Raw genomic sequence first — 16,804 nt, 5'->3', positions numbered from 1 at the left:
CATCCAAATGCATTTTATATTTCTGCAAAAATACTTCAAGTTGAACATTTCTAAAATTATTATTGTTTTCTTTTCCAAATGTCTTATGTGTCCTATATTCTCAGATAACATCTCCATCTACTCACCTGCCATTTATTTTTCCCTCTTCCTCAACTACAATATCCTGTCAATTGCTAAATCTAATCTGTGTTATCTACAAAATGTTTCAAAAATTCAACTCTACCTCTCAATTTCTATCACCTCTGCCCTAGTTTAGGCCATATCATAGCCTGCCTTTCTCTTTGGCCACCATGCCTCTGGTGGTCCCACCTTCTACAATTCATTCTACATATCATATCATATCATACATATCATTATACAAGTCACTAGAATGATTTTTTTCTCATCACGTTGTTTACCCTGTGCTTAAATATCTTGGATGGCTCCTCATTGCCTATTATGGAGGTCAAAAACTAGAGGCCCCTAGGCTACATCGGGCCTACAGACATTATTTTTTTTTGAGTGGGATGCTGCAGATTATATCTCATTTTTAAAAATTAGTTGTCAAAATTTAAAAGTCAGGAGATGTCACATAAAATTTTAGATTCCTACCTTTTTTTTGAAAATCAAAATATTTGACAATACTAGACACTCTCTCTTTCACAGCAATAACTGGTTGGAGCTGAGTAGTAGTTGCTCCCTTTAGACGTTACCCTCTACAGTTGGCCTTGGCCCACCAAATCCTGAGGGCAGTTTGAGTTTGTGACCCCTGACCTATGGGATACAGTACAGGTGTCTAAATATGGCATTCAAGGCTCTTCACAATCAGACCTCAGCAATCTCAGCCTTAATGCTGTGGCCACATAGACCACACTACCGACCCTTGAGCATAGGATGTCTTTTCAAGCCTTATCCCTTTACACATGCTTCTACCTGGAATGTCTTATCCTCCTCTTTTCCACCTGTCAAATTCCTATTCAGTTTTCAAATCTTGTGAAAAATGAAGATTCCTGGGCTCCAGCCCCAGAGACGATGATTCAGTAAGTCTAGTGTGGGGCCCGGGAATGTGCATTTTTAATATGCACCCCCTAGGTGACTTTGATGCGGGTGGTCTGACAACGGCCCTTTAAGAAACACAGCTCTAAGATTAAGAGGGTTTAGGATGGCTAATACCTTACAGCCTTTCTGACATTTAATAACTTGATCCCCATCTCCAATTACGTGTCAGGAGGATATAAAGTTGTAAGGATTCCAAACCAAAGTTCTAAAACTTGCCTGTTTGACATTTCTCTTTGGAATTTGCTCTTTGACTCTTGGAGGGATAGCTTGCTTCCCCTGGTACTTGAACTCAAAGTGTTTCCAAATCCTATGTAAAGAGATAACATTTTAAAATGCCAGGAAACAGCTGAATGGAGCTTTTCACAAGTTCTACAAGGGCTGTCTTCAACAGATATGATATGGTTTAAAAAGCAATGAATAACTGTTCTCAATAATCAAACTTAATTTGCATAGAGAACTAAGGGAGTAAAACTACAAAATATGTAGGTTAGCTTATTAGTTACTATATTAAAAGGTCCCCAAACCACTATTATTTATTTATTTTTAATTCATGTAAAGGATCAAGTCAAAGTTCATTCAATATTGTTAATGGTCTGCAGGTGATTAACTTCATTTAAAGTGCTCTACACATGGGGTGAAATGGCATTTATTGAAACTGATTTTCCCAGTGCCAAAGCTATGCCCTCATAGGATTGGGCTACCTCAAAGGATCAGTATAAATTGCCTCTAACTTGCAGTACCCGATGACTTTTAATTTTGAGGTAGGGACTAGTAGTTGTCTAGTGATATAGAAAATTGTGCCTATTGACCCCATGTCATAGATTTTCCTGGCCTATTTTGTGAAGGTAGTCAAATCCCATTCCTTCTGAAAGGAGTATTAGCTCTTTGGGTAATTCTTAGGGCCTGAAACAATAATATTTCATCTTCTAGCTGTTTCCCCTAAAAATATTTTTTTTAAAGAGAATTGGGGTGGCATACATTAAGAGGCAATTATAATTCTGAGGGACTGATCAGGACATCATGGGAGACAGTATCTCCATCTTGCTGTCCTGTCATATACTCATCAAGATTTTCACTTCTCTGTTTTAGTGAAATAGAATGAATTCGCCAAGTAACTCAGTGAACTAAGTCCCATCATTTTGGGGTTGTTATATGATTTAAATACAATAGCCAATACAGCAGAAACTAATCCTTTCCTATTTATTTATTTATACTTGAAAAGTCAATATTTCTACTAGAAATAAAAGTTATCTTTCATTTTCTTTGCTAGCAGATGAATACTTTTAAAATAATATTTTTGTCCTTCATAAACATTAGCAGACCATGTGTGATCTTAGAATGGACAGCTGGATAGTCTGTTTTATGAGGGAAAATTCAATAAACAATCTGAATTTGAACAGAGGCTTTAACAAGATAGGGCAGCGATAGAATAGAAAAAGCTCATTTGCTACATCATCATCGTGGAATAACCTTGACCTCTGTCCTTAGGAGAAGGAAATGCTATTTGTGGAAGGTGACATTTTTTGTTTTGCTAAAAACTATAATCGTAACAAACCAAAGCTAATTAGGCAAGCACATAAAAAAGGCAAAGAAAATTAGTCCCAGAAGCTGAACTGAAAAATATTCAAACAATTTCTCACGAAATTATTTCACACTAAAATATAATTTTACCTGATGCTTTTGTCTTCTCAGTATCAGCTGAAAAGCTAGTAACTTCTATTAAGTTTTCATCATCAAAATCATCCCAAACTTCATTTCCCAATTCAAAGTCCACATTCAAAACTTCTGAAAATGAAGAGTTGCTTTTATCTGCATCTGTCAAATTCTGGTTTCCAGATGCATTAAGATTTCTGTTGAAGAGCACTGTCTGAGGGGCTTTCTCATTTGAAATTGTAGAATAGTTCCATCTAGGAAAACCTGACATGTATATGTATAAAAGAGTACAGACATTTTTTAAACCATAAGCATCATTATCTATTGATGTATCAAACACATCTTGCAACTATCAAGCAGAGGTCTTGAGTAGTAGTTTTCAAAAGCATTGGATCAAGCATTGTTGAATACTGTGTTTAACCAATTCTGTTTACTAAATTACATATACTGATAGCTGCACTAAATTTAATTTTCAACAGATTCTTTTAGACCAAATTAATTTTCTCTCTTAATTCCTATATGAGAATAACTCTATTCTAAGATTGGATTATAATAGCTTCTAAAATGGTCTTTGACCCTCCAGCTCTTTTCCCTACAATTTTGAGTATTGTTATGAAATATATTTGTCCAAAATATATCTTCATTTTTCTCCTGCTAAAAAATCCTCAGTGTTATCCATTGTTTAAAGCCTGGCCTTGGAGCCAGACTACCTCTCTCATTTACCAATTGTATGATCTTAGACAAGTAATTTAAATTCTCTGAGTCTAGTTTTCTCCTCTGCAAAATGAGAATGATAATAGCATCTACCTCACAAGGTTGTTATGGGGACTAAATGCCTTCTCTTGTGCAGTTTTCCTTGGTGGAAAACTAATAATACATAAATGCTTAATAACGGCTTCTCAAAAAAAAGTATGCATATATATACATACATAAGTTTATTATATATATTTATTATATGTAAAGGATGTGTAACACACAATTTACAAATAATAGTAAAATATACAGCATGCTCAATTATAAATTCCATATATCTAGTTGATTCTCACTGAATGTTTTCACTGAGTTTTGCCAAACTTTTGTATCTGTAGTCAACCTATGGTTGCAATTGATGCATGAATGTAGTTTTCACATAAATGTTGTTTGAATTTTTGTTGACTTTAACAAGTAAGATGAAAGTAAAACAACAAAGAGATACATTGGGACTTCAGTCATTCATCCATTGACCTAAGCAACTTCTTTGCTGAATTAGATAATAGTTTTCAAATACTAGATGAATATTCCTTCAGGTTTTTTGTGCTATTCACAATGCAGTGGCTACAGACACAGCACACTGTTAAATTTAATCGGCACTATTAACCTTTTCTCCATCACTTTCTTAAGATTAAACAATAAACAAAACAATAAAGCAAGCCCTGATTTGTAGTGTTTGCTGATTTCCATGGTATAAATACTCCCTCTAGAGGATGTGGAGAGAAGGGAACTCTCATACACTGCTGGTGGGAGTGCAAACTGGTGCAGCCACTATGGAAAACAGTATGGAGATTCCTCAAAAAATCAAGGATAGAACTACCATATGATCCAGCTATTCCACTGTTGGGTATTTATCCAAAGAACTTGAAAACACCAATTTGCAAAGGTACATGCACCCCTGTGTTCATTGCAGCCTTATTCACAATAGCCAAGACTTGGAAGCAACCTAAGTGCCCATCAAGGGACGAATGGATAAAGAAGCTGTGGTATATATACACAATGGAATACTACTCAGCCATAAGAAACGACGAAATCCAGCCATTTGTGACAACATGGATGGACATTGAGGGTATAATGCAAAGTGAAATAAGTCAGAGGGAGAAGGCCAAATACCGCATGATTTCCTTCATTAAGTAGTAGATAATAACAACAATAAACAAACACATAGGGACAGAGATTGGATTGGTGGTTACCAGAGGGGAAGGGGGGAGGGTGGAGGGTGAAAGGGATAATTCGGTACATGTGTGTGGTGATGGGTTGTAATTAGTATTTTGGTGGTGAACATGATGTAGTCCATGCAGAAATAGAAGTACAATGATGTACACCTGAAATTTTTGCAATGTTATAAACCAATGTTACTGCAATAAAAAAAAAAAAAAAAAAAGATAAATACTCCCTCTATGGTTGATTTCAGGCTACCAACATGACATCACTGAATGGAAAGTTGAGAAGAAATGCATACTAGCACCCAATTATGTATTATTTCCACTATATAGACATAAATGTCGATGCAAATAATCTCAAGAACACAGGTAACAGTAAAATGTAGTAGAATAATTAGGAAGTGATTAGTTTTGAATATTTATAGCCTTTGTTTTTAATATAATTTATTTAATTGGAAGTTCACATAATTAAACTTTTAATAATGGCTGAAAGATTCCCCTCAATTTAATAATCATCCCTCAAAAGCCAGGACAACCTTGCTCCAGCACACTGCTGAGCTTCTTTCACTTTGAATATCCTCTTCTTTCCCTATTGAAATCCTACTTTATCCTTCAACTGTACCTACAACTCCAGTTCACATTATTCTACTTTTGTACATTGATATACATATACAATATGGTATGTACTAAAAATAGAAGTAGGTATAAAGTACAATAGGAATGCAAAGGGAACAGGACCTAAACTACAATGGAAGTCAGAGTAGACACCTCTAAGACGGTAATGTTGAAATCTGAGCTTGATAGAGCTGTGATTATGGAGCAGGGCAAGAGGGAAAGGCAGGATATTCCACGAAGTAAGAACAGCATGTGAAAGGCACAGCAGTATGAGAGACCACAGAATGTTTGGAGAACTATATGTTTTCAGGATTTCTGGAGCACAAAGTAGAAGCAGAAGGCAGGGCCCATTGAGACTACACAGGGAGTTAAGTGCCAGATTATGTTGAAGCTTGTTTGCCATGTTAAGGAGTCGCCCTTGTTTTTCTTATACACAATGTATAACTATTGAAGATATTTTAGCAAGAGGTTTACATGATCAGATATGCCTGTTAAGCCATTCAGAATAGTTATGGATTGGAGGACAATGAGACTGGAAGAAAAGAGACAAGTAAGAAAGCTATTGCAATAAATAAGAGACAAAGAATACCTAAGCTAGAGTATTAGCAGAAGGAACAGAAAGGAGAATATATATGGAGATGTTCAGGAGGCAAAATAGATAGGACTTGGTGATTAATTACATGTGAAGTAAGATATTGAGGATGACTCTTTTTTTGCCTTTAGCAGCTTGGAAAAGAAGAGGCTTCATTCACTGAGCTAAGGAAAAAAGAAAAGGAGCAGAGTGAAGTATAGAGAAGAGAGAGAAAAAGAGTTCAGATGCTGACATGTTAACTTTTAGGTGCATATGCCCAGAAAGGTGATTGTATAGACGGGTCAGGGGCTAGACAGAAAGATCTAGATGGGAGATACAGATTTAAAAATCATCCAAATATGATTAGTAATTGAAGACATGGGCTTGGGTGACATTGTCTAAGAAAAATTTATAAAGTGAGAAGAATAAAGAAGCAAAAAAAGAATCCTTTTGAAACATCAACAGGAAGAAAAGCCCAAGCAGTTCAAGAAGTAGTAGGAGAACCAATAGAGTGGTTTAATTGAAACCAAAGGAGAGATTTCAAAAAAAAAAAAAGAAAGAAAGAAAGAAAGAAAGAAAGACCAGATGTGTCAAATACTGCAAAGGTCAAAGAAAATAAAAGTTGACAAGAGTTCACTGAATTCAGCACTTAGGAGGTTACTAAATGGACTGAGCAAAAGCAGTTTCAAAGGAGTGAGGGAGAACCCAAGTTTTAGCGAATGAAGAGTGACTAGAATGTAAGGAAGTGAGTATAAACTGCCCTTTCAAGAATTCTTGTTTTGGTGGAAAAGAAGAGATGGAGGGTATATAGACTCTGGCGATTCTGTTTTTTGTCTGCCTTGCATGCTTTCCCTTCTTTCAGTAGGAGTATCTCTCCTGTCCTTTGGGGAAACTGCCTCCACCATTCCATTGGAAAGATTAAGATTACAGGTGGAGAGATAAACCTTGAATAGAAGAAAAGATAATTTTTCTTTTAAGACAAATAGAGAGTTAAGGATGGGTGCGGAGACAGAGAAATACATAGTTGTGGGCTGGAAAGTTGAAGGAGTTCATATATAATAGGTTCGACTTTCAATTTTCCACTAGTAACTAAAAGTCAATTTCATTTTATAGAAATGGCATTGGACTGGGAATCAAGAGATATGGAATCTATTTCTGGCCCTGCCATTAATTAGATATGTGATTTTGGGCAAGTCATTTAATCTCTCAGAGTCTCGGCTTCTATTCACTGTAAGATGAGAAACTGCACAAAGGTCCCTTACAATTTAAATTTTATGATTCAACATGCTTTCTCATATAATTTCTGACAGTATTTCTTCTTCCCTTCTTGAAATTGGAATCCAAATGATAAAAAATTGCCATGTTTTTCTTAAAACATTCTAAAGAGCAGTATTTGAATACATTTAAAATATGTTTTGTCACCAAAGACTAATGTGTGAAAAGTATAATGAATATACCCAATTACTACTAATAATAGTACCAGATACTATGCTAAGAGCTTTACATACATTATCTCATTTAATCCTAAAATCCCTAAAATATAACCAGATGAGGGAATTGAGACAAAGCAGGTAAGTATACTATGAAAGATTACACAACTACTAAATGCCAGAGCTAGAATTTGAACCCAGATAGATTGTTCCTAAATCCTGTGAGTTTAACTACTATACTAAACAGCTCCTTCTTAAAAAAAAAAAAAAGTGGCCCATTCAGTAAAATAGAGAGATAGTTATCACTGGGGGTTAAAGTATCTAGATAAGACTTTTATAGCACAATATAAGTTGGATTTGGAATAGTGGGTAGGAAAGAAATAAAAGTAGGAAAACTATGTAAAGACAACATGGAAGTAAGCAGGGGATTACTTTACAAGGATAAACTCTGGTATGGAGAAGGGCAGGGAACAGAGCAGCCGTTAAGGAGTAAGTTAGAAGGCTATAGGTGGAAGGGAGATAAAAATGAGAGGGTTGACAATCTTGTACCTTCTGTCCATGTTGTAATGATATTCAGGCTTTGAACAGGTTGGATAAATGCTCTGATACTTTAGGTGAGATTAGGGGACTTTTCTTGATTTTACATTGGGCCTAACGGCTGCCATGGTGTCATAAGAGGTGATGGGTACTCCAGCCCTTGTCTACCCAAGATCTTAAATTATGGCTAGAGGAAGCATAAAGTGACAGCATGAAAGAAAGAGTGGCAATAGATGCCAAGGTCACATACATGAAATTATTTTCAGAAAACCCCAAGCTTACCATTTCTATGTACAGTTACTTGAACAAACAACTCAATGGCCAGGATTATTTCTCACACATTTTAACATACTGGCTATTAATAGCACACCAGAGAAATGATACTATTAACGGCAAGATCCAGAGTAACCATGAACCAGGCACAATGTTGAAGAATTTACATGCATTATCTCATTAATTTAATGACAGACACAGATAAAAAGCAAATCTAGGTTACACACCAGCTATATCCCACAAACTAGATTATTTTTTCTCATATTATCACAGAAATTGTAAGAATCATAAGTTTTAGAACCAGAGAGATATTAAAGGTCACCCAATTTAATCTCTTAATTTTAACGATAAGACTAAGCCCCAAAAAGTTTAAATAATTTTCCCAAGGTCACACAGCTATTTTGTAAAATTGGACTAATTTTATAAACACAAAATTATTTTAAATAATTCTAATGATATTTAAAAGTAATAGTTCAGCATTTTATTACTTTGTGTATCCAAAGATCACTTATTTTCTCAGCTTTTCTTCATATTATCTTTAAATAAAAATAGTCAACACTATACAAGGAAGAGACTTTTTTTAATCTATGACAGACATAGCAAGACAATCTGAAATAACAGACTCAAAGAATTTGAAATTGGTTCAATAACCTAAGAGAAAAATGTTGCCAAGTTAATAATCATAATTTCAGATGTTTTTCAATAACATTATTTGTCAGTCCGAAGTAATAATAAATCATATTCTCTCTCGTCAATATCAATTGTAATTTACCTTTGTCTTGATATTCAGATGGTTCTTGTTGTTGAACCTCTGTACAGATTTCATGCTGATCCCTCTGCTCCATTATAGACAATTCAGGCAGGTTTAAATATTCTGACCTTTATAAAGATAAATAAAACCATAAAAATGTTTTAAAAAATTAAAATTAATCTGACTTTGAAAACTACTTTTTCATATAATTGAAAAACCATGGTTCATTCACTCAACAATTCTATGATAAACTGTACCAGCCTGGGTAGTAAAGGGTAAAAAATAGGTAAACACCTATGTAATCGACAGATACTTAGTCATCTTTTCATGCCCCCAATATGTAGATATCTGCTATCTATGAATAGCCTTAAAAATCTATTGCTAATGCTACTTTCAGTTAGATAACAAAAGCTAGAATCTCTTGAAGTAGTGTTGGCATCTGTTCTCATTGGTCAGTGGCTGTTCTGTACTGGTTGATAAGTATATTAAATGTCATCCTGCACATAGAATGTCCTTATCTGGAAGGGAAATGACATATACTATTGCCTTCTAGGCATCATGATACAGGAAAAGAATGCTGAATTATCCCCTAGGGCCTCTGCTTAGGAACTAGGAATATTAGCTTCTGTTGTTTCATCTATAAAATGGGATACAAATACTCATTTTATGAGTCAAGTTGTTAAGGTCAAAAGAGATAATGCACAAAAGTACAATTTTTAAATTATATTTTATAAATCTGAGGTGTTATTAATATAGAGAAGGCCCCTAAATGGAAAAGATTAGACTTTGTATACCAACATGATCTTTCTTCTTAAAGTATACTCTTGTCACCTGTTAAGTTTAGAAGGCAGGGAGAGCCTGAGGGCATGATATATAGGATGGGTAGTTTCCCAAGAAAGAGATGATTCAATGAATGTTAAAGTATTCTGCAACTGTAGAGTTCTAAATAAACTTAGGGTATGAAAGATAACAAAACTCTTATGACGTCATTACTTCATTATGGAACTAAACGATTACAGTGATTTGACGACAGCCAGTGACCACCTTTCTCTGAATAAATGATTATTTGGAGGAATAGAGAGTTTATGATGAATATTTTACCTCAGATATTAATATTATATTTATACCTTGATACACTGGGAAGAGAAGGTTTTGGAGAAAAACCAAACTCTTTAAGGTCCACATTTTGAGATTTATTCATTTGCATCTATTAATGGAAAAAAAAACAAATTCAACTATCAATTTCACATCAATATCTTTTAACAAATGAACTAGACAGCGAAATTCCTGTTGCTACATAAAATTCAAAAACCAGTGATGAGAAACTCAGGCTAGTTCTCAACTCAAATCTCCTTCTTAGGTCCTTCTTAAATGTTGATATACTTCATGATTCTTTACCAGGCCCTCTTCTCTTCTTACTCTGCACATTCTCTACCAAAGATCTCATTTACTCCCATGGCTTCAATTATCATCTACATCTGAATGACTCTCCAATCGATATTTCTAGCTCAGTTCTCTCTTGTGATTTTCAGTTATATCCAACTGTCTGTAAAACATCTTCACCTAAACATCTTGCAGGCCTCTAAATCCAATATTTCCCAAATTGAACTTGCATCTCTATTCCTCCAAACTTGCTTTTTCTTTAGAGTTCCTATCCTAGTGAGGCCCCACTTGTTTCCCAGTTGCTCAAGCCAGAAAGCCGGACATCATCTTTAACTACTCCTTCTACTTCCCCCTCATAACCAGTTAAGTATCAAGGCAGTTGATTCTATCTCTAAAAAATATTTTAAACCCAGAACCTTTTCTCCATTGCTACTGCCACTACACTAGACTAGGCCATGAGCTTGCTTGGATTATTGCAAAACCCACCTAATGAGTCCTTGTGTTCCTTTTCTATCATCCTCTAATCCATTCTCTACATTGCACCCAGAGTGAACTTTATAAAATGCAATTCTGATCATGTCACTGATTAAAGCCCTTCAGTGGCTTCTCAATAAAGTCCAATTCCTTAAAATAGCAAAAAGGTCTTTATGATATAGCTCCTACTTCCCTCTTCAGCCTCATCTCTCTCCACTCTCCTACTTGTAATTGAACTCCAGACACACTGTATTACCTCAATTTTTAAAAGATCTCTCTCTATCTCTTTCTCGGCTGTGGACCATTACATATTCTTTATGTCTAGAATACTTTCTCTCCACCACCACTCTGGTGCCCAACTCTCCATACCCGGCTTATGTCTATATATCCTTCGGGTCTTAATCTTGTTTATTAGGAACGCTCTCTTGGCCTATCAAATGCGGAGGGAGTACATTTTCTACCTAAGTTCAAGTTATCTTACACTTCCATCACAGAATCACTTATCACACTGTACTGAAAAAGCCTATTTACTAATTTGAATCCTTCATTCGACTATAAGCTCTATGTGGACTGGAACTAAAACTGTCTTATTCATCACTGTATCTTAGCACCTAGTGCTTGGCATATTCCTGATGCTCAATGAATATGGAAGGAAAAAGGAATAATATGGAATGAATATGGAAGGAATGAAGGAAGGAAGGAAGGAAGGGAGGGAGGGAGGAAGGAAGGAATGAAGGAAGGGAGGGTAGGAGGGAGGAAGGAAAGAAGAAAGGAAGAAAGGGAGGGAGGAAGGAAGAAAGGAAGGGAAGGAGGGAGGAAAAACAGGTTACTAAAAAATTTATTGTCTCAGGCGGGCCAGCCCAGTGGCGTAGCAGTTAAGTTCGCGAGCTCTGCTTTGGCCGCCTGAGGTTCGCAGGTTCAGATCCCAGGCATGGACGGACGCACTGCTTGTAAAGCCAGACTGTGGCGGCGTCCCAGATAAAGTAGAGGAAGATGGGCACAGATGTTAGCCCAGGGCCAACCTTCCTCAGTAAAAAGAGGAGGATTGGCAAGGGATGTTAGCTCAGGGCTAATCCCCGCGCCCCCCCAAAATTATTGTCTCAGAGAAAGTACCTCTCCCCTGTTTCCCAATATTCCCTTTGTTTTAGCTAATGACTTAGAATCTTCATTCTTTTAAAAGCTCTAGAAAAGAAACAGGCACTTCCATTTTCCTGGCTCTGTTCTATGGCCTGATCAATTATTGTGCCCTGGAAATGATGACTCAGGCTTGAAATAAGGCTGCTAGTCACTAGCCTATCAAGCAGTAGGAACTCCCACTCCTTCATCACGTGGAAGGGAGGCTCTTGCTCAGTGCTCATCTAGGTGCATGAATCGAAATGAACTTCAGACTTCTCAGCCCAGTCCAGCAAAGATGGAGCCAGGAAAGGGCAAGAATGTCTAGTCTCAACTGCTGAACCAAGATAACCGACATATCCCTCTTTATTTCCCTCTTCTCTGGTTTTAAAAAAAAGGCTAATGAGGGAAGGGACTGTATAACTAAGTCCCAAAACTGGATTTACAGATTGATTAGTAAGAACTATAATGTCTTTTCCTTTAGAAACAGCATTAGGAATAATGGTCATATTCTTAGTCAAGCCCTCAAGTAACTCTAAAGTACACTGTGGATACCTACCTAATGGATACACAGAATAAAGAAATATTCATATGCATTTAATTACAGAACAAGGGATAAATGCTATCAAAACTAACCTTGAGACGTTTAACTGGAGGAAGAGATGAAATAGCATTCCTGTTTCTTAAATCAGATAAATATGAAGAAATTGTTGGCTCTTTCATTTCTGACTTCTGTGCAACTCCAGTTTTACCTATGAGAAGAAATTCTAGATTCTTTATGTTAAACCTTAGGTATTGTTCATATAAAGCCAAATTTCTTCAAAATTTCTAATCTAATATTTACTCTTCTATGTTGCACACAAAAGAAAGAAAATTATTTGAGTTATAAGCTGCATAATATAAATATCATACATAGATAATTAGGATATAATTACTATTCATCAAAGACTTTTTAATTTTTAAAATCTGAAATAACTTGTTTTATGGAACTCACAGCAGTCATGTCCACATGTATGTTTATTTTTACAGTGATGATTACATTCTCGGTTCCCAGGTTTTTTGCAGGCAGTCATTCCTAAATTAATATAAGAAAACACACCCATTTTTTATTACATCTATTATTATAAATTTGATATAATTAATTTTTATCCAGTCTCTTTCCTTTCAGACAGTACAAAAAGGTTATGATTTTCACACTTCCTCAAATGTTAACCCATTTGATATGTAACTTTTAAAAATATATTTCTGCTAACAGTCCCTGCCCCACTATGAGCCCCATCCTAGCTTTTCACAAGGAGCATCGAGCCACCTATAAGCTTCTCTTAACCTCTCTGATGTAAATAGAGTCAAATATCAATAGTAGAATAGCAGCAACTCTTGTGCTGAATGAGGTAAGAATGAGGGTGGAGTTTTGAAACTTTTCTGCCGCTTTATACTTAAGCCTGAAGAACCTAGAAAGAAGCAAACCTCATGGCATTTTGATGGCACCACTGACAGCTGCTAATAGATAGGACACCATACATACTTAATAAATGTTAGAAATAAGTGCTTTAGAGGGATAAGAAATTTGCTATATGAATTCACAGAAAGGAGAGATCGCTTCTAGCTTGACACCCCTAAGCTAGAATTAATATATCCAAATATATAATTTATTTTATTATATTTTAAGTAGGCTTTTTCTTGATCTTAGGTCTCACTAGTAACATGGGGGAAGGGAGAGACATTTGAACAGGTCCTTGAAGGGTAGATAGGATCTGGATTGAGAAGGGGACCAGAGAAAGATGTTCGAGGTAGAGGGCGTAATACCCAAAGTCAGCAACCCACAAATGGTAGAAACAGAAATCAGTTTATTTTTGCTGAGCATAGATTTTAAGTGAACTAGAAATGCTGGAGATAGTGAAGAGCTTTGAAAACCTTTACAATCTTTCTTGGTCCTTTACTCTTGATTTTCAGTGCTGTTGCTCAAGCAAACTTTTTCAAGGCATGGCACATCTAGACAATGATAATATATGTATAGCACCCTGGGGTCAGTGGATAAGGCTGTGCACCATATGAGGCAACTGGCTAGATACCTTAAGGGCTGAGCAGATCAATGTACTAGGTACTGATAAAGTAATAAAACATCTCTGGCAGCTGGAAACTGACAGCTGAACCATAGTGTTCTCAATTAAACATACACAACTTTGGCAGAATATAAACAATAGTCAGATAAGGCCATTCTGTGACTAGTAGAAGACAGAGATAAGACCACCATGTAATTACGTCTGAAACTAGAGACAAGTACTCTCAAGAACCACAAAAATAACTAAACATCTCCCTCTTCTGGCTAATGCAAATGACTACTATTTCTTTAATCCTCCCATCTCCAAGATAAGATATACCAAAATAGCCAATACCCCACTTCCTGAGAGCACCCAATCTAGAATTGACCTCGGCTTTTCCTAAACCCTCCTAAGAATCACCAGCCCAAGCTGAAATCCTATAGGCTCCTCCCAGCTCCCTGAGATGACCCACAGTTCCGCTGGTGCTGTGCTCTTCTTTGCTGCAGCAAGTTAAAAAATACCTAACTTTCCTCAAATACAGGTGTGCTCCCGGTGGTCTTTGGCTGACAGGTTTCAACATTATACTTTGCAAGGTATGCCATGGCTTAGCTTACTAGTTGAGAAGTTATGCCCGAGTTCATGATCTCATCTCTTAGTTACTTGGTTTCCTTAAATCCAGTCCTACCAAGCTACAATTTATTCTATACACTGTTGCTTAATTAATCCTCCTAAAGTTCAACTCTGATCAGATCATTTGCCCACTCAGAAACATCAGTTATTTCCTGCTGCCAACAAAATTAATTCCATATTTAAGGTTCTCCACAACGTAATTCTAGCCTCCCTTTCCAGCACCCGTATTAACCCTACATCCATCAAAACACATTCACTCATTATTCAAGTCTCAAGCCTTTCTATGATTGTACCTTTGATATTACCTTTTGTCTTGGAAGATCTTCACTTCTTTGTCTATCAGAAGCCTATAACTTTCAAGGCCAACTCAAACGGCACCTCTGTCATGGAGATCTATCCTGATCACCTCATCTGGAAGTGTTTTCTCTCTCCTTTGAGCCCCTGTGGCATTTTCTTTGTCCCTCTCAGCTTACTGTGTGCTGCACTATATTTAATTTATTTTCATGAAAAACACAGTGGTGAAGTATAGGGCACCCTAAACTAGAGTAAGAAAAAATGAGTTCTAATGGGGCTCTTATCTATAAAAAACAGATTAAAAATAATACCTGTTTTGTTTACCTCACAGAGATGAAAAGATAAAATGAAATTAAGTATGTGAAAGCATTTTAAGTGATAAACTAATATATTAGTGTATGTACTATCTCTATTAATTAAAGATTATACAAGTAATTATAAAATTAAAATTGTTCTGAGTGTTATGAAGGAGAGTGGCACAATGCTCTATGATAACAGGGGGAACTGTCCTGGTCAGGAATGTCTTGGAAGGCTTCCCTAAGGAAGTGACAGTTGGGCTGAGGTCTAAAGGAAGAATGGGAGGTAACAAGGCAAAGAGGTAGGAGAAAGAGTATCTCAGGTGGAGAAGATAGCACATGAAAAGCTCTTTGACAAGGGAAAGCATGGCACATTGGAGAAACTGAAAGGTCAGTGTGGCTGATGCTCAGCAAGTAGAGAGATGAGATGAAACTGTAGTGGTAGAAAGGTCAGCCTGTGTTTGTAGGGGAACTGTTCCACCAAGGCATGCTGGCAATTGCATGTCTCCACATAGGCCATGGAGGCAAGGCTCAACTATTTACAGAATGCCCTCTGATCCTCACTGGGACATGTCAAGATAGGCAGTCTTGTGAGGATCTGTTAAAGGCCATTTCTCATCTGCCTCCTTAGCTTGCAAGAGGCTCCCTATCTTGCAGAGGCTGCCATAAGGCAGTTTCTCATCTGCCTCCTGGTTCCAGTAGGGCATTTGACTTTGCACCTTGCCCCTTTCAGGTACAGCTGCAGGCTATAAAAGTGCTTAGCTGCAGTCTAGAGTTGACTCCTCAAAAACAAAGCAACTCACCATTCACATCATCTGGCCCTTCCAGTTCAGTGTCATCCTGTGGGATTAGGGATGCAAGGAGCTGATACCATACTGATCTTGTGTTGCTGTTTGTGTAAGTAATAAATGTGTCTAAATCCATTTGGATCTCTTGTGTCCTTACCAGCCAGTTCTATAGAGATGACGCAAGACTACATAGCAGCTGCCACCCCACTGCCCCTTAGGGACTGATTGACCAAATGACAGTATAGAACCTTGTAGGGTATTAATGATTTGGATCTTTTTTTCTGAGAGCTGTGGGTAGCCACTGAAGTGTTTTAACCAAAGAAGGGACGTAAGTGAATTTGCAATTTGAAAAAAATCAATCAGTGGAGTGTAATATGGAGGATAAAATTGAGAGGGGACAGAGTAGATGCAAGAAAATTAGTTAAGAGGCTACTGTAGGAGTCAAAGCAAGAAAGAAAATGGTAACTCAGTCTAGAGTGGTGGTAGTAGTAGTCAAAGAATGGACTGATTTGAGAGATATGTAAAAGATAAATATTTTTAATGCAGAATCAAGTACAGTGCTTCTCTTTCTTGTGTAGCACATTGTTTTCCCTCAAGTTTTACTGCCTTCCTTTTAATCTAGCAATATCTACCTTAAGTTCACTCAATATTTCAAAGATAAAGGCAAATATATGGAAACATCTCACCCATTTTTTCCCCCTCATAGATACCTCCTTCCTTGAGCCCCTCATCCTCCTCCTAATGCAATCTACACTTGTCCTATAGTCGTCATCCTGGAACTTCCTTTCATTAAGCTCCTGGGCTGAATCCACTATTCCTGGATTCTTTGACTTTTTCTTTCTTGGTTAATTGCTTTGTTTTATTGTGTTCATCCTCAAGCAACTGCTTGAGAAAGGATGTGTGAGAGTTAAACTTTCTGAATCCTTGAATGTATTAAGATATCTTTATTTTACTTTCATACTTAATAGTTCGGCTGGGTATAAAACACAGATTGAAAATCACT

General features: G+C 36.6%; 1 protein-coding gene across 5 annotated transcripts in view; it reads right to left on the bottom strand.

Moving 5' to 3' along the window:
- The window catches only part of HFM1 (helicase for meiosis 1), a 101,763-nt gene that overhangs the window by 3,895 nt on the left and 81,064 nt on the right, over window positions 1-16,804 (bottom strand). For all 5 annotated transcript variants that reach the window (XM_014780161.2, XM_087447654.1, XM_087447660.1 and 2 more), the window contains 6 exons: window positions 12,746-12,826; window positions 12,388-12,503; window positions 9,909-9,988; window positions 8,803-8,909; window positions 2,710-2,955; window positions 1,255-1,345 (listed from right to left, as the gene is read on the bottom strand). In XM_014780161.2, coding sequence (XP_014635647.1) covers window positions 1,255-1,345; window positions 2,710-2,955; window positions 8,803-8,909; window positions 9,909-9,988; window positions 12,388-12,503; window positions 12,746-12,826 — 721 coding nt within the window. The remainder of the gene's footprint in view (window positions 1-1,254; window positions 1,346-2,709; window positions 2,956-8,802; window positions 8,910-9,908; window positions 9,989-12,387; window positions 12,504-12,745; window positions 12,827-16,804) is intronic.

The sequence above is a fragment of the Ceratotherium simum genome, chromosome 2 (assembly GCF_057802395.1).
Source record: "Ceratotherium simum simum isolate JZ-2026a chromosome 2, ASM5780239v1, whole genome shotgun sequence".
Classification (NCBI taxonomy): domain Eukaryota; kingdom Metazoa; phylum Chordata; class Mammalia; order Perissodactyla; family Rhinocerotidae; genus Ceratotherium; species Ceratotherium simum.
This window is presented reverse-complemented; position numbering and strand designations above follow the sequence as displayed.